This window comes from Eurypyga helias, unplaced genomic scaffold (assembly GCF_000690775.1).
Source record: "Eurypyga helias isolate BGI_N326 unplaced genomic scaffold, ASM69077v1 scaffold24412, whole genome shotgun sequence".
Lineage (NCBI taxonomy): Eukaryota > Metazoa > Chordata > Aves > Eurypygiformes > Eurypygidae > Eurypyga > Eurypyga helias.
This window is the reverse complement of record NW_010234414.1, coordinates 4,292-21,676: the sequence shown is the minus strand read 5'-3', so window position 1 is coordinate 21,676 and position 17,385 is coordinate 4,292. Positions and strand designations below refer to the sequence as shown.

Genomic DNA, 17,385 nt, shown 5'->3' with positions numbered 1-17,385 from the left:
TCCTGGCAGTCATGTTTGCATGGCTGTAGAGTGAAGCAGTTGAGGGGAAACTGATCCCCTTAAACCTTTTTATTTATTTGTTTTTGTTGGATTAGCTTCCAGTCAATTGATTCCTTGCTCTGGTTCTCAGCGCATCCACGCGAACCCGGTATGCTGCACAAGCGCCAGTGTCAGCTCGAGGGGAAGGGGGGGAACGGACATGATCTTGGGCCATCCCTCCGGGTAGGTGCTTGAACTTCACGAGCGGTGGCACCTGCAGCAGTCCGTGCTTGTTCTGCGTGTCGGTGCACACTTGCTTGTGTGCTTGGGCTTCGTGTGGGCAGTGTGCTTTCCCTGAGGACACGTTCAGGATGTTTCCGCTCAAGTGAGATGCGAACAGGGAAGCCGGAGCAGGCTGGAGAGAGCAGGAGAAGGTACAGAGACAAGAGCCCTCTGCAGAGACGTGCAGGAGGCGATGCTTGCAGGAAAAATCTTGAGAGAGCTAGCTTGGAGGCAAAGTTTAAAATCTGTGGAAGTGAGGGAGTACAGTCTTTGGGCACTCCTTGGAGTCTTTCTGAAGTCTAATCCCAGTTATGCCAGTTTTCACCAACTACATTTGGGCTATTTTCTTGCAAACAAAGGCATGCTGGGGGGGCTTTTTGTTTTCTTAAGTGTCCTGTAAGCAGAGGGAGGGCATGAGAAGGTAAAATCCTAGATGTGAATATGAAATTTGTCCTGCTAGATAAAACAGAGGTTGCTTCCAGGCTGAGAGGAACTTGTTACAGGAAGGTCACGATGAAAGAATTGCCTCTTTTTTCCGTTACAGGAGGGTGTAAATGTAACAGTTGTGCAGTAGTCCTTTCTAGGTTACCCTGGCTGGAAATTAGGTTACTGTATTTACCTCACATTAGTGCTGCTTCTAATAGAGCTCCCTATCACCTTTTTTGTTTTTCAGCCTCTTGCAAGTGTTCCCTCATAGCACAGCGAGCAGAACTCTGTACGTCGATGAAAAACTACCAGCAAGCTCTCCATGACGCAGACGTCCTCTGCCGAAACAAACCCCACTGGCCTGCGGTACGGTGCTTGCGTGTCGTAAAGAACAAAACGAAAGCTGCTTCTTCTCGGGCCTTCTCTCTGGTGGGGACAGTGTTGCTGAGGGCGTTGTTGGAAGAACATCGTGGTGTTAACAGGGCTGGGAATGTCTACTGAAAGCTAAGGTCTTCATAGGACAGGTCTTGGAAGGTCCTTAGCGTGTCTCTAGCCAGTGGGATTTCAGTGATGGGCAGACAGTGATGTAGTTTGGTTTGTGCTGGTGCCTATTGATATGTTAAGGCTAGTGCTACAGCTTGCCAGCAGAATCAGGTGCCTAAGGCTCCAGCAGCCCGGGATGGCCCTGTGGTTCCCTTTAAGATGATGTCTCCCAGGCAGTGGGTGGCTTTGCTGGCCACCATGTCTTTCTAAGGAGTATCCCAGAGTCCAGTATTTCCTCTTGCTTTTAATACTAAGATTTCCTGACTCTGATTCCTCCCTGCCTCATGGTGATTCATAGAGGGGGTTTAGATTTCTTATTGTAATGAAAGGGGGGACCAGGGAGCGCTGGTCATGGGTAGTCTGAAGCAAGCATCAGAAATGATGTTATGAGGGAGAAGTGGAAGAAGCACGTGGTGCCCGTAGTTACCACTGGTTGCCTTGGGCTAGGCTGGGTGTCAGAGAGCTCGCCCCACCTAGGGTTACACCTCCAGTCAGTCCCTCACCCATCAGTAGCAAAACTGCAGCACAGGTTTGACCACATAAAGTCCTTAGGTGCTGCCTGCAGAGAGGGTAGCATGGGGAGTTGGGGGGAGGATTTTACGCAGACCTTGGTTTCCCTATGAAGGCTAAGGAGGTGTTCCATGAACCCCTCGGCCACCTGCCTCAGTGCAGGCGGCTGCAGCTGTCTCTGTTTCCAGCTGGGGTGGATGTGGGGTGAGCAGAGAGGTGCCATCTCAACCATCTAGTTTCTGGCAAGTTAGATCCTTGTGTCTGAAGCTTATCTGTCTTGTCACCCACTAAAACCCTTTTTTATTTGAAGGCAGGTCATAGTCTTCCCCCTGCCTCCAATTTGCCTTTCTCTCTGGGATCACATCTCATCAGGTTGGGAATCCATCTCAGGTGGCATTAGCTGGGTTTCTGTGCAGAGGGAGAAAGATGAATGACACATGTTCCAATGTTTTCTTGAAGTGTCTTCTCTGTTTGCTTTGGATCCATGGAAATGTGATGCGTGTCTGTCGTAGGCGGATAAAGACTTCGTTAATCACATCTCTGAAGAATGCTAATTGAAAATGAAATTTGTCATCATGGCATAACCAGCAGTGTCCCAGACGCATTTCACTTGTGCTTACGCATGTGTGTGAGAACTTCCACTTAACCTCTGCTGATCCAGAATCCGTATTTTTGGGGAATTCTGGGCATCTGCTTTGGTTTGTGTCTTGTGGCATCTCATCCAGTGGCAGAGATTAGCTCAAACGTGCCACGTGTAGTTCAAACAAACAAACAAAAAAACCCCACACACCAAAACAAAAAAAAACCCCACAAACCCCACCCCAACCAAAACCATAAAATTAAACTCATTCTGGGAGTTACTCTCCTGGGAGGCAAGCATTCACCTACCAGTACCTTTTGGCTTATTGATAACTGAAATTTAATGGCTTGCTAGGTTACTGGTGAAGCTCCTGGATCCAATGTAGGCATTAGAGCAATAGACAAGTTGGTTTCTTTTCGGTTGTTACGAAAACCAAGTCCTTGGGCTCTCTGAGGCAGGGAGTTTCCAGTTGTACTTTTATGTGGTGGATAGAAACAGATATCTCCTGCCTGAATCCTGCCTACTGCACAGGGTCCTGCCTGGACCTTACACTTCATGCAGTATGTCTCAGTGTTGTGTGGAAATAGGAAAAGGAAGGTGGCAACGTTAGTCTCTGAAATGTAAGGGCCTCTAGTCCCTGGACCTAACTTGTGCTGTTGGATCTTTAGCTATTGTGTCAGTACACAGCCCAGCTCAGTCCTCCCTTGAAGCTTGGATAAGAAAATTGCTCTTCTGGCCCTAACAGATGAGGCCAAATAGCCTTGTAGTCTCCCCAGTGCAGTGAACTAATCCTGACAGCGATGTCAAGCATGTTAGGACCTCTCTAAAAAGATTTTACAGAGGCTGTGCCTGCATCAAGATAAGGTGGTCAGGGTCAGGTCTCACAGTTCCTCTTTTCTTACATTTTTCTTTTCCCGAATGCAGTATGTCACCTGGAGAGCTTGGTACGTACTGAGACTTCTTGTTTGGGTCACCAAGTGACATAATTAACCTGTCCTACACAGGGCCCATTACCTGCTTTTGGTACAAGCCGCCCTTTTTCATGGCAGAAGAAAAGTAGAGTTTAACAGGCCTCAGCTTGAAGAGCTGTATTGAGAGTCAGGGAGGTACCTGGTTGGGAAGATTATGTGATACCAGGTCTTTTGGCATTGGTATGTAGAACAGAAAAGTGTATCTGCTTATCTGACCAGCCTCTTGGATTAGGGAAACTGTACCTTCAGCACAGCCTATGGAGATTCGTGTTGGTCAGAGGTGGACTTGAGCTTGCAGAACGTACATCTTTAGCAAGCAGGAGGCAAGTGTTTAAATGCATGCTTAGTTTCTTTTCATCAGTAAGGAAGTAATTCCACAGTCTGATTTGAACTGCAAATTTATATCCATGGGGAAATTTGGAGGTGAGGCATTCCTCTGTTGCAAGTAACGAAGTAGAATGTTTCCCCAAGCTGACTGCTTTACCTGTTGGCCATGGGTGTGTTGCTCTACGATGTGGGAGAGCTAGGATGGGCTAACAGGTTTCAGATTAAGCATTGGTACGTGACCCTAAATTCATAATATTGCTGGTCTTCTCTAGCCAGGTGAAATAGCTGAAAGATCATCTCTGTCCTGGTAAAACACTCTGCAGAAGTGAGTGTCCTGAACCTAAAATCTTCTGCTTCCTCAGCTGCCACCTCCAGCCTGTCCCACGCCACTGCCTTTCCCATGCAGCTTCATTACTGTTAAGGTTGCCCTGGTACATGAAAACATTCTCCAGGATATTGAGCATAGTGGGATATGTCTCGGTGTCTGGGGGAATAAATACCCCTTCTCATTCTGTGTGAGGTCCCTCCTCCCTGAGCAAAGGAGTGGTGGCTTTGGCTGGGGGTAGGACCAGTGGGTTCCTGAGGGATCTTCTTTCAGCAAAAGGGACTGACTTGCTTTCAGTCATGTGGATCAAAGAGGTGGTTACCCAAAAAGCATCTTATTCTTCACCTGCAGAATGGTGTGAATTTTCAACTTTGTGTGCTGATGTCTTGCTGCCACTTCAGAAATGATCTCTAGATTTGTACTTTCCCTTTCTGTGAACAGGGCCATTATGTGAAAGCAAAAGCTCTTTCTGGATTGGAAAGGACTGAGGAAGCATTGAAGGAGTTTCTCTACTGTGTTGCCTTAAATCCTGAATGGAGCTCAATGAAGAAGGAAGCCCAAAAGGTATAAATTGTTTTGGCTATCACGCTCTTAATCCTTCACCTAAGTAAAATTCTTGTTATTTCAGGTGATAGTGAACAGCCAAAGGATAATTTGATTCAGAAACCTTATTAGCATTGTACTCTGTGAGGCACCTCTTGGATTTGGTTGATGCCTCAACCAGAGGGATTGTATATGTGTGGATTCCACTACAAATCTGTAGGTTTGGCCTCTGCCATTTGTAGATTATACTTGCAGTAGGTCAGCTGGATTTGAGCACAACGGAATTTCACAGGCTCAAGGCTGCTAATTTTAGTGCCCATCAGAAAACCAGTTTTAAGCGGGAAGTGGCTGTGTGCTGCCCTGTCCTGGAAAAACCCTGCAGTCTCCGTATCAGTTCGTATAACCACCCATAAGGGACATACTTACTGCTGACCAGCCATTGTCAGGTTCTTTGTGTCAGTCCATACAGGCAGCTTTTTCAAAAAAGAAATAGCGATTCGGCAAGCACTTGGTGGGGACTGGTGAGCGGGGGAATAGGCTCTACATAGCTTTTAGCTAGGGATGAAGTCTGCTTGAGGGTAGAGGAGATGGATGCTGAGCACAGAGAGCTGAAACAGGTCTCTGTTAACAGGTTTTGATAGCAGAGCATGGTCTGAAGACTTCTGGAGGTAGGGGTCTGAGGGTCAGAGTGGAGAGGGGTGAGGGCAGGAGGAGGATGCGACAGCTCTGGGTGCTCCTGGGGAGCAGAGGTCTTTGGGCAGGTAGTTGAACATCAGAAGAGCACCCTGGGACTTGTCTGTGGTTGTGGTGAGGACTGCCATTCAGGTTTCCTGTAGACGTTGGGGAATGCAGGATGTCCTGGTTGTTGCAAGCTTCTCCGCACCCAGAAGCTGTGAGGCTTGTCTATCTGTGTTCATACAAACATAAATATCTGTGTTGTAATGACTGTTATTTTTTCTTTTTTTTTCCCTTCTCTCCAATTAACTAGATAATGTGTGAGATGTTTTTCCCAGCCTTTGAAAATGTGCATGGTAGTCTAACAGCACCTTTCTCTAGCCGAACATCCCATACAAGATTGAAACCTGCATTTCTGAATAGCATAAACACACAGTCAGCTGCAGAAGATAGCTCTATTGCTGGGTCCTCAAAGGTAAAGTAAAAAGCATTCAACATAAAAATACCAAAAGTAACACGAAAATCTCTCTGATCTCTGTGACATTGTCTTTCTCTGCACTCATGTAGGCAGGTACTTTCATGGTGAGCCTGTTTTCTCCATTGCTGTTGGATCTCTCATTCTCTTACTTTTCTAAGAAAGTACACCCCAGTGTAACTCTTTCTTCAGAAAACAACGTGATGCTTTCATGTGGGGTTAGTTATATATGTGGGCAGTTTATTCCACTCAGGATTTTAGTATGACAGGAACATAATTTCTGGAGATGTGATCTGTAGGGAGAGAAGTGGCCCTATTTCATGTAATTGGAGAGTGGCCGCCTTTTGATACAGACTTTTCTCCCTTGCTAAGTGCGTTATAGGGACATTTGATCTATTGCTGATATATAAAACTAATAGAAAAAAAAAAAAGGCAAAATTGTCTCATGCTGTATATAACTGTTCTTAACTTTTTTAGGATACTGTGTTCAGGTTAACAAAAACCCCGTCCCAAGAATCTGATGTATTTAGAAGCACTGATTCTCCCCTTCCCCATCATATGCTGGATCTCTATTTTGAAGACAACAAGAAGTCTTTGGGAGCTATTCTCTCCAGTTTACCTGGGGTTGGCTTAAAAAGAAAGCTGTCCAGTGATATGAAGGATTTACAAAGCTTGGATGTCCCCAATAAGATGCCTAAAAAAGGTTTGTGTTGTGGCTTAGAAAGGTGGTTTGTTTTGGTTTGGGTTTTTTTTTGACCCGTACTGAGAAACAATAAACTGCTTTTTTTCTTCCTCCAGTTTTATAGATGTCAGTGAAACATTCCCTACAGGGATTAGAATAATGTTTTGTTGTGTGCTGTGTCTGTTTCTGCTGTGACAGCCTATTTACCTTATTCCAGAGGAGTTTCAATTCACTCAATGAACACCATCTTTTTCTTTCTCAAATGGGCCATTTCCAATGTGTAATCCACTAACAGTTTAGTCTTTGTGTTTCTGGTGCCCTTGCCATTTTCTAGGTCTCAGAGGTATAGCTGAACTTCATTGTCTTTCTGTATGAAGGAAAGATGCAGTAAGCCTGGAAACTAATCTTTAACTGGCATCAGAAACAGTCACATGCAACTTTACATGAAAATTTCTAAGCAGACAAAGCAGCCCTTTGAAGGGTAATAAGCCCCCCCAGTTTCTGTCACTTGATAGCTGTGCTTACAATTGGTATGCTTCTCAAGCTTCTAACAAAGACCTCCAAAGTGGTTTTAGTACTCTGGGATTAAAATGCTGAAGGCAATACATTGCACCGAGTAGGGAAATAATTGGTTACATGGGACTTCAAAAATGCTGCTATACTAGTGTGCCTTTTTTTCCCAAGGGAAAATAACCCAACCCACACCTCCTTGGCAAATCTGACTTCTGCCTTGAAACATTAAAAGTCTTCAAGTGCTGCTGTCTCTGCAGATGATCAGTGTATGGCCAGTTTCTGATCACGTTGCTGTGAAGAGGAAAAAAGCACGTACTTGTCTGTGAACTGCAGACTCAGTAAATAGATTGTGAAATCTGACCCGCCTGTATCTTCACAGTGAAGGCCAGAGATCACGTTTTTACCCGTAACCCTAAACTTTAGGTCTGTGCTAGATCCTGGTGCCATGTTGCTATTTGCAGAATTAACATGGTAAGGTTCTTGCTATTACTAAATGCTGACTTGTGAGATGTAGGTTAAAGATAAAGCTGTTTTGCTTTGTAGGCCACACAACACCAGTGCCCTCTCCCCTATCCCGCCTGTGCTCAAGATAAACCAGATGTTGAGCACAAGTTATCCTTTAACTAGCCATCCTACTGGTTTAACTGCACATGAAAAACTGAGCATTTGTTTTTAGCGGTCAAAGACTTGGTTAATCAAAAGGATGTGGAGGCAACATTCGTGGCTCTATTGTGGCTCTATTCCAACTCATCGCTGAGCAGCAAAGATGCAGATTGTAAAAGAAGTTGCAGAATCTCCTTGTATAAATGTCCTCAGAAGCTCGAGCTGATAGCTCATGAGCTTATATGATGCTGCTGTGAAGTTACTGTAAAGCCCATACCCTTTAAGCATGTTAACTACAGGGATACATACCAGCCCTCAAAAGACACGGTGAGGAGAAGTAGGTGAAGTGGTTTGTCTCCATGTTTTCAGAGTGCTGAGCTGGTGAAATCACTGTTAGCTAATGCAGTAGTCCTTAAAGTTTAAGCTGTCTGAAACATAGGGTTTCCACAGCAGCCTAGTCTAGAAGAGCATAAGCTTTTTCAATAATTTTAAGAAAAATTGACCCTGCTGAGAAATCTATAATAAACACTGATGAAATAGTTTGACTGTGTGTAAACAAATTAAATTCTGAACTTAATGTACTTTAAAACATCTGGCCTGGATGATGTGGGAGTGGTGATGGTGGTGGGAAAGCAATAACATAATATTTTAAAAACTAGACTTTAAAAAAAAAAAAACCCAAACACCAAAAAACAGCAAACCATTTTTGGAGAAGCAGATCATGGATATTCAGCTCTAAAGTGCTTTCTCTGGCCATAGACATCATCTTCTGCTCTCCAAAAGATTTCCTGCCAGAAAGTCTAATGCTTAGATGGAAAATGTTTATTTGGAACAAAACTTCAAAGAAGAAAAGGGGGAAATTAGGTTCTTTATGGAAAAACAATTTAAATAGCATCTGAAATCGAAGTAATACTTAAATATTTACTATAGTCATCTTTCTAACTACTTAGATGCAGATTTTTTACCTGAAAACACCGTCATCACTTCAAGTGAGATACCAACAACTCTGGTGGATGCATCGGACTTTGAGTGTTCCCTCTGCATGAGGTACGACTGCATTGGCCTGGGGTTAAGATTGGAAAGCTTCTGAAAAAAGTTTTCGTGGTGTCAGAAGGGAAATCTGCCAAAGAATGTCTAAATAATTACTGTGTTCCTTTTTCCTGAACCTTGCATCTGGTGAATCTTTACAGATGTGTTTTTCAGTGTTATGCATTGTTTTGTCCATTGTTTACCCCTTCTAAAAACAAAAACCTTTTTTTATATCCTTAGATGACTGTCACCTGTGATTTATACAAAAGCAGGAAAGGAAGAGGTGGCTGAACCTAGTCACTCCTTTCCACAGTTTGGGAATCTGTGTTGTGTTGGCAGCTTAGCATTTTTGTTCCATGTTTTCATGTTCAGGTTGTTCTATGAACCTGTTACCACTCCCTGTGGACACACCTTTTGCCTCAAATGCCTTGAGCGTTGCCTTGACCATAATCCACATTGCCCACTCTGCAAAGAAAAGCTGTCAGAAGTAAGTATGTCTTCACCCGAATTAACAGCAAACCACAAAGCTGTGTTACTCTGACAACATGTATGCAGGGGTTTTCTGTGCTCTCCTCGCAGACCGGAACAACACAGCGGTACCCACAGTGTCAGTTTGTGCACAGACCTTGTTTGCTCTGGAATATTTTTGTCATTCCTTGGAAGAGAAGTGGGGTTTGCTGGTGCTTAAAGGAGTAGAGGCTTCCAGTGTCACCTCAGGCTCATGCTTGCGGAGTCCCTGCTGCAGCCCTGTTCCTACCACATCTCCAATCTGTGTCTCTACCTGCGGTGAATGAGGAGTGGTTTGCTCCTTGGTCAAAATTTCTGCTCCAGCAGACATGATGTGTCTCATACGTGGAGTACTTGCTGGGAGCAGTAACCTGGCAGCTCTAGGTGAAAATAATATATCTTCTCCAAAAGCTTTTCTTGGTGTGGTGGTAGGACAGCTTCTGCCAAAAAAAAGGGCATAGGGTTATAGTTAAATGGGCACTGCAGTGAACCTTGTATCCTAAAGCGGAACTCTTGGTACCTGAGGGCTGGAAAGGAGGAGGGATCAATGCAGTCCTGAGCCTGTTTGGCCTTAGGAAAGGGGATGGACTGGGAGGAAGAGATATTCCCTGACTTCTCATTATCAGACTAAGGAGTTGACTCTTCCTTGCAGTTTCTGGCAAGCAGAACTTACAAGAAGACCGTCCTTACAGAAGAACTGATAGTGCGTTACTTGCCAGAAGAATTATCTGAAAGGAAGAAAGTTTATGAGGAAGAAATGAAGGAGTTGTCGAAGTAGGGTCTCTCTTTTTTTTACTACTGACAGCTGTTAGAAAATGTATTTTTAATCTAAATTACTGAAGAACCTTCATTTGCTTTGAAAAGGCAACTAATGACTGAATTTGTAAATGAACCTGCCAGATGTTTTGTATTTTCGACATGTTTGTTGCAAATAAACAAGAAGCAGTAGAGAGGCACAATATTCTCAAAATAAACATAATTGCTTTTTCCTCTGAAACAATCTAGTAGTTTTAAAAATTATAATGGGTTTTTTTGGGGAGTAGAAGTCCAATTACAAATGGGTTATACTTCAGGTTGGGAGAAGTTCAAGGATTTAGTGTTGTCAGGGATTTGTGGATCTGATGCTACAACTTGGCTAAAAAGAAAAATAAACTGTGCAAATAAGCCTGAAAAAACAGTGTGAGGGTTAGTGGGCTGCTTCAGAATTCAAGGGCTTTACTGAGCTTGGGAATTCTCTACCACCTTACTTTGAATGTGGTTTGTTCTTGGGTACTATATTAGTACAAAAAATCATCACCAAAATCTTACTACTTGTATTTAAGTATTGATAAAATTGGCTTTTGTATTTTGACTATTCCTCTATGAAAGTGGTTTAGAGGGATTGTTTCTTTAATGTACTAACAGAAGGAGTCCTGAAATAGGTTTGTCTTGTGAAAATGACTAACTTTGACCAGATACACGTTTAAAAAGAATGAGTCTAAAAAAATTACTGAACTCAGTGGCATACCTGGGGTTTATTGCTGAATATAACAGCACCCAGGAAAAAAAGCTGACTTTTTTTAACAATTATCTTGCAGTTTGAATAAAGATGTTCCCATCTTCGTATGTACCATGGCCTTCCCTACCATCCCTTGCCCACTCCATGTCTTCGAACCTCGGTATCGTCTAATGATAAGAAGATGCATGGAAACTGGTACCAAGCAGTTTGGCATGTGCTTAGCTGATGAGTTAAAAGGGTAAGGAGATGAGCTGAGAACATCTTGTTGTTGTGCTGAGGCTGTTGTGACGCTAATGGAGTTCTACAGCGCAGTATACTTGTCTCCCCAGACCACTGTCCTTCCTTCCAGCCCTGTATGAACCAATACAGAAGTGGCTGGCTTTTTAGGTTCCTATATTAAACATTCCTTTTGACACAAAGATGCCATTTTTATTGCTCCCCTGTTGGATGAATAGCAAGAAAACAACTCATCCTGCTACTAGAGGCTCCAAAAATAGCACTTAATTGTCTGTGTGGTTGGAAAGCTTTCTAGCCTGTTTGTTCTGGTGAAAGCTGACTGTCTGCGTGAGGTTGCTCCCCTGTCTGCTCAGTTTAAAAAAACAAACAGTACACATCAAACCTTGCATAGCTTTCCTGCATAGGTGGTATCATTTGAATGAGACAAAGTATACCCTTGGCTGAGATGCCTGTTTTGCTGCTGAGCATTGAATTTTGATGTTTGTCTTTACTGCTGTGTTGCAATGTCTAAACTATCTGCAGTGAGTGAGTTACATTGTCTTTCTATATGATCTTACCTTTAATTGATTTTTGTGATGTGTTTCCAGCTCTCTTTATGGACACTGAATACTAATAATTAGACTAAAACCTTCAGGGTTTTAAGTCCTTTTAGATAATTGGTTTTTTGGGTGAAGGGGATAATATGCTTGTGGGGGGAAAAAAAAAAATGAGGTGGCCTTGAGAGGTCTGCCTTAGGAGATGCAATAGATAGATAGTTGCTGACTTCAGATATGTTGGCCTGATACAGGCTGTAGCATGGATGACCAGCATGGGAAATTTTAAGAACCCCATTAGGTAGGCATCCTCAGGAGCAGCATTTTTGTAGGTGATAATCACTGGATCTGAGAGGAGGGCACTCATACCAGGACTTGGCAGCCTTTTCTTGTCCAGCTCAGGAGTATTTTGTTTGGATTTTTGAGGTTTTGTCCCCTCCCAGGCTGGATGGCAAGGTGTCAGTAAGCACACAGGAGACGCCCCAGCTTCCAGTCAGCTCTGGCTGTGCTTCCTAGAATCATAGAATGGTTTGGGTTGGAAGGGACCTTAAAGATCATCTAGTTCCAACCCCCCTGCCATGGGCAGGGACACTTTCACGCCATTTGGTGTGCTGTCGGTGCTGCATTCAGTGGACTTGAGGCTCCAGCAGCAGAGCTCCCTTCCAGGCCTGTTAATCGATTTTCTGGAAGCAAATAATTATAAAAGTGAGGACAAGATGACCCTAGGACGTCAGTGGTAACTGCCCTTGCATCTGTGAAGGCTTTTGGAAGACCAAAACTTACTTGTAGTCAGGTCTAACACAGAGGGCAAAGGGGTTACATTCTGAAAGACACAAGAATTGATTTATTAAATAGTGTCATAAAGGGTGTTTTGAAATGCAACCAGTATGGTTAGATTTTCTGTCCTGTCTATTTTGAGTTACTGGAATAATTAAACTTTTTAAGCATGGTAAATTCTACTTAAATCAAACGCCGATGTGCAGGAAGCCTTCATCTGTAGACACCTGGCAGGCTGTTGTAGCTTCTTACACAAGTAAAGTTGTTCTTTTGTGTATTCAAAATTGCGAAATCAACTGGGAATAGAACAAGTGGGGAAACTTGTTTTGCCTCATCTGCTAAGACATGAATATGGAAGTTTGAGAGTGGTACCTCCCTTGAAAAACACAGTGACAAGACATGTTCAGTTCATCCGCTTCCTCTGGTTTATGTCTCCACTTGAAATTAAAACTGGGAAAATTGTTTGCAAGCTTCTGTTGTGTAGCTACATTTTATGCCCATCTCTAGGTGCTTTCTTGTCTCTCTTTGATTAAAGTCACTTTCTATCCAAAAGTAACTTTTCAAAGAATGACAAAAAAAAAAAAATCATAACTTAGATAGATTGATTTCTAAACTCTGGCTGAATGTCACTAAAATCCTTCATTTAAAAAAAAAAAAAGTTATGTAGCTGTTTAATTAATGTTTAGTCTAATACTGCTATAATAAACTCACTTGGAATCCAACTGATAGAGAACCAGGGCTTAGCTGTGTGCAGCTGTATGCTTCTTGCTCTTCCTCAGTTTGTTTTGTACAATGGCCAGGAGAGAACGGTTGTTCACAGCGGTCGGCTTTCTTTTTTTTCCACCTCCCAAACCCACGATTTCTGATAGAGTAGAAACAGGAGTAATTTCCCTGCAGTTTAGCTGTTTTGTTTTGGTTTGGTTTTTTTTGTTATCACTCAGATGTAAGAAATGGCCAAGTCCTGGTAAAACAAGCATTTCCCTGCTGAAACATTTATCAGACCCTGCGGGGATTTGATGTGCTGAGATGAGATTCAGGAGGTACAGGGCTGCAAATGCTGGCAGATGAACACATGGTGAAGAGTCCTCGTGCAGTCAGCCTCCCTAGTGAACTCACTACTGTGCAAATGTAGAGTAGGATAACCTGATAATGTTAAGTAAAAAATTTATTGCATGCTTGTTTCCAGGGCATGATTTAAACCCTGTACCTACTTTAAATAGGAGAGATAGAAATGTGCTTTTGTAAAGGTGTGTTTGGTTTTGGGAGGGTTTTTTTTTTTTTGTTGGGTTTGTTTGGTTTTGGTTTTTAACTTAAAGGATACAAGTGCAAGAAAAATCGTGCTATATAGAAGCATTTTATTTCTAAAACCTGTAATTCTCTGCTTACACCTGGAGCGAGTGTATAGCCTTCCCAGCCCTGCGTTTGTTCCTCAGTTTCTGGACTTCCTTATGGTATCTTTACCCATCATGTTTTCTTTGCAAAGCAAATGAATTTGCCACCAGCTGCTGGCAACTCCCAGCATGAAACGTGCTCCACGTAGTTTCCTGTCCCGTCCCAAACCTCCCTCCCTGCCAAATATGTACATTCTCAGAATGCTGCTGCCCTGGACCTTTGAGGGAAGACAGAAAGGGTGGGGGTTGTGTGGCATATGTGAATAAGCAGTAAATGTATTGTCACCAAAGCAGGATCTTCTTTCAAATAAAAAAGTAGTGAATTAGGCCCAGTATTTGTCCTGATGTGTATAAACGCTTGTTGATGACTTCCACTTTTATGCCCTTCTGTCATTTCAGATTTGCAGATCATGGCTGTATATTAGAGATCAGGGACGTAAAGTTTTTTCCTGATGGGCGCTCAGTTGTTGATACAGTTGGTGTCCGTCGTTTTAGGGTCTTAAGCCATGGCCAGCGAGATGGATATAACACAGCAAACATCGAGTATCTTGAAGATAAAAAGGTGATCTATGGTGCAAAGTTATTCATACCCATTTATTGCTGGATTCACTTAAGTAGCCTTTCCTTGTTGCATTTCAAGCTAGCTGTGCATTATTTTTAAACCAATACCATTATAAATACTAAAGCTCCATTTTGAAAACCACGGAACAAACTTTGTTTCTTGCTTCCCTTTCTTCCTTTCTGCCCTTATGATTATCAAGTGTTGTACTCCCTCTGTGGATCTCAGAGTAGCTTCCGAGACTCAGGCGTTGAGGTCTGTCATGACGTGTAGGAGAGGTTAGAGTAACATTTTAAAACTGGTGCGGACTCAAAACCCTTCTAAGAGCATGTGCCCCTGTTGTCAGAGAACTGACTATTCTCTTCTTGCACTGAAGAGGCAGTTGGCAGGGTTTGTATGACCTCAAAGCTGTCATTTATGGAACAGGTCCTCAAACACACGTGGGAGTCCGCTCTTACAGGGAGATGTTACTGGTTGTAGGCAGCCGTGCCTGTACAAGTACCTCTCTGAGCTGGCTGAGAGCAGAGAAATGCAGAGAGGGGAGTAGTCTTTGAATACAAGTCCTCTCATACAACCAGCATCAAGTGAGGTGCTTGTGATGGGTGTTGGCCAAAGGGTGGATTTTTGGCCATGCTTAACGATGACTTCCTGGATCATCTTCAGAGCATGTCTATAAAACCCTCATCCCTCTTAACACCGAGGTTAGAGTAATCTCGTGCCAGTTGATGGAGTCCGGTCTGGTCACACAGCTCTTCAGCGTGCTGTCATAGTTGATGTGCAAGTCTGTGAAGTCTTAGCAGGGCTTTTCTGACCTGTGCAGGGTGACACAGTTGTTCTCCAGGGCACGAAAGGCACTTGCACGGAGGTGCCTCCCCCTACGAAAGTTTGGAGTAGGTATGCTGCTAGGAGTGAGGGCTCTGCTGTGTTTAAATCCCCAGTGAAGGGTGGTGGAATGCAGGTGTCCAGGCATTGTTTGTAGATTGTGCCAGAGACCCATCTCTTCATAATTGGAGTGAGATTCACCTTGTCTCACTTGAGAGGCTGACACCCATGTTCAACACCCTACACTTGTTATATCTGATGGGGAGGAATCTCAGTCCAAAGCTGCCTGGTTTATCTGCTCTGCCTTAGATGCCTTCCTTAAGGTGAGATGAACTGCCCTCTAGAGTCCTTTCTCCAGCTGAAGGGCATCCAGAGAGCGAGCTCAGAAGTGCGTCTGAGTAGCACAGGTGAATCACACCATTGGTGTGTACAGATTACAGGGGAAAAAACATCAACACAACAGCCCCAAACCAAAAACCAACCAGACAAAAAAACCCAAATCACCGATTTGTAGTGGGTTTTGCTGATGCGCTTTTTTTTTTCTTTTTTTTCCCCTCGTGGCTAATAGTCAGGCCTGTGCAACTAAAGCACTTTTTGCCTCAGCAAGGGTTTTTTGTTTTTTATGGCCATTCCTATAATTGGGAAAGCATTTGCTTTCCCTGCTTCCTGCTTGCTCAGGTGTCTGCCCTCTTCCTCCTTCTCAGCTGTCTTCCTCAGTGGCCTTGCCACTTCTATAAAATACTGCTGATCTCCAAGTGCCACAGATTCCCTGTCTCTGTGCTCGGTGGCAGTGGTGTTTATTTTGTTTTGCCAGATGATATACCAGTGTTCAGAGGTTCAGAGTGTTCTGTGACACGAGGTTGTGGGTTGGGAAGATTAATGTGATGTCCTGGGATTAGAGAGCAGATTCTTCTGTTGTGCCAGCATTTACAATGGATATTAAGGCAGTAACTGTTCCAAGAAATGTCACTTCAGGAGGGGAGGGTAAAAAGACTTCAGCATCGCAGGTTTGAAATCTGAGACTTGGGTGTGGTTAGCTTAGATAAGGACATCTGAACAGCTGTAGTCACTGCGTTATTTTGCTTTGCTTGCTTCTGGGGAAGCATGTGGACTCCACGACATCAAACCTGTTTTGTTCCATCTTCCTTCTTTTAACAATAAGGTTGAAGGACCAGAATATGAAGAACTTGTCCGCCTTCATGATTCAGTTTATGATCAAGCCGTTGCCTGGTTTACTTCTCTTAAAGACAATATGAAAGTGCAAATTCTCAATCATTTTGGGTCCATGCCAGGAAAAGAACCAGAGCCACAGGTAATAAAATCTTCTTACTTATGCAGCCTTATTCCATACAGAATTTTTTACACAAGACTCTCTTTTCTGACAAGTTTTTGCTGTGTTTTTATACCTTCAAAGCTCTTACCCAATTTGGTCTATGAGCATGAAGTGTGGAAAACAACTTATCAACACAGGCTGATATCTGAAGAGATCAGTCTTAACGGTGTATATACAAAAGGAGATCACCCAAAATTAAGCGTTTAGTTGCAGCTTGAACTGTTTTGTGGTGACTTTCTTGGCAAGTAAAAGGTGGGAGGAAAGGTGGTGTTCTTCATGGGGCAGTGAATACTGATTGCATGTCTTTCCATCCTTTTGCAGAGCAACCCCAGTGGTCCTGCCTGGTACTGGTGGCTCTTGGCAGTGTTACCTCTGGAGAACAGAGCTCAGCTGGCTATATTGGCTATGACCTCCCTCAAAGATCGTCTTATCGCCATCAGACGCGTATTGATATTTGTGACTCGCAAAAGACCCAGATAACATGGACTTCAGTTGTGAGTGGGCACTGAAAACATCTCACGACAGGTTGTTCTGGGAAAAGGCAAAGGGGGAGGGGTTGTTTTTTGGGTGGGTTTATTTGTTTTGGGGTTTTTAAGATTCCTTCAAAAAGGAACAGCCCTTTTCTGACTGTGTCCAACATCCATCGACTGCATCAGTTTGTTATCCTGGGTATTCACCAAACCTTGCACTCTCCTGTTGTCCTGGTGAAATCTGAGCCTCTACAAAGCTGTGCCGCAGTTAGAGTGTAGCTGATAGATGTGGATAATTGCTTCAGAGTACTACGATAGAGTTGATGTTTCTAGCCTGCAAGAGAGTTGAGTACTAGAGTAGCACCATTGCCTGCATGTGATTTGGATTTCCACTTGGAAACTGGACAGTGGATTGAAGAGGTGTTTCCTAGACTTCCTTGAAGGTAGTGAACAGAAGAGGAGTTACGCTGCCCAGCAGAAGCATGCATGAAGACTGTAACCGACAGTACGCTCTGTTGGTGAAGCGGTAGGCAGTCTGTCATACACCCACATCTCTCTTCAGCAAATAGCAGTCTGTGAGGAAAAAAAAATATCAAGCCGTTGGTGGTCAAGTATCTGAAAGAATAATAGCTACTGAATAAGTACACTATTTAGTAGCCTTAGGTAATCCCTCGTGTTGTGATTTATGTGTTGTAGCGGATTGAGCATGTTTGGAAAGGTGTACTTTGGTTTATTTGAAAGGAAGAAATCAAAGTAATCCTGGCTGGTCTTCTTGCTAAATTCAAACCAAACCGG

The 17,385-nt window shown here is 43.4% G+C and overlaps 1 protein-coding gene across 1 annotated transcript; it reads left to right on the top strand.

Annotated features, from left to right (window-relative positions):
• Positions 1 to 369: 369 nt before the first annotated feature.
• LONRF2 (LON peptidase N-terminal domain and ring finger 2) lies at positions 370 to 17,065 on the top strand. Its single transcript, XM_010146417.1, has 12 exons — positions 370 to 514; positions 935 to 1,053; positions 4,385 to 4,507; positions 5,475 to 5,636; positions 6,114 to 6,339; positions 8,385 to 8,481; positions 8,836 to 8,950; positions 9,623 to 9,744; positions 10,548 to 10,706; positions 13,806 to 13,968; positions 15,950 to 16,099; positions 16,442 to 17,065. Exons 1-12 carry the CDS (start codon positions 370 to 372, stop codon positions 16,598 to 16,600), a joined length of 1,740 nt encoding a protein of 579 aa, XP_010144719.1. The 3' UTR covers positions 16,601 to 17,065.
• The last annotated feature ends 320 nt before the right edge of the window (positions 17,066 to 17,385 follow it).

Excerpts from the sequence above, each read along its gene's own strand:
- LONRF2 (XM_010146417.1), top strand. The coding sequence starts at position 370 with ATGCGAACAGGGAAGCCGGAGCAGGCTGGAGAGAGCAGGAGAAGGTAC. Across the intron at positions 8,951-9,622 it reads GCAAAGAAAAGCTGTCAGAA|TTTCTGGCAAGCAGAACTTA; the intron begins GTAAGTATGTCT and ends TCTTCCTTGCAG. Across the intron at positions 13,969-15,949 it reads AGTATCTTGAAGATAAAAAG|GTTGAAGGACCAGAATATGA; the intron begins GTGATCTATGGT and ends TTTAACAATAAG.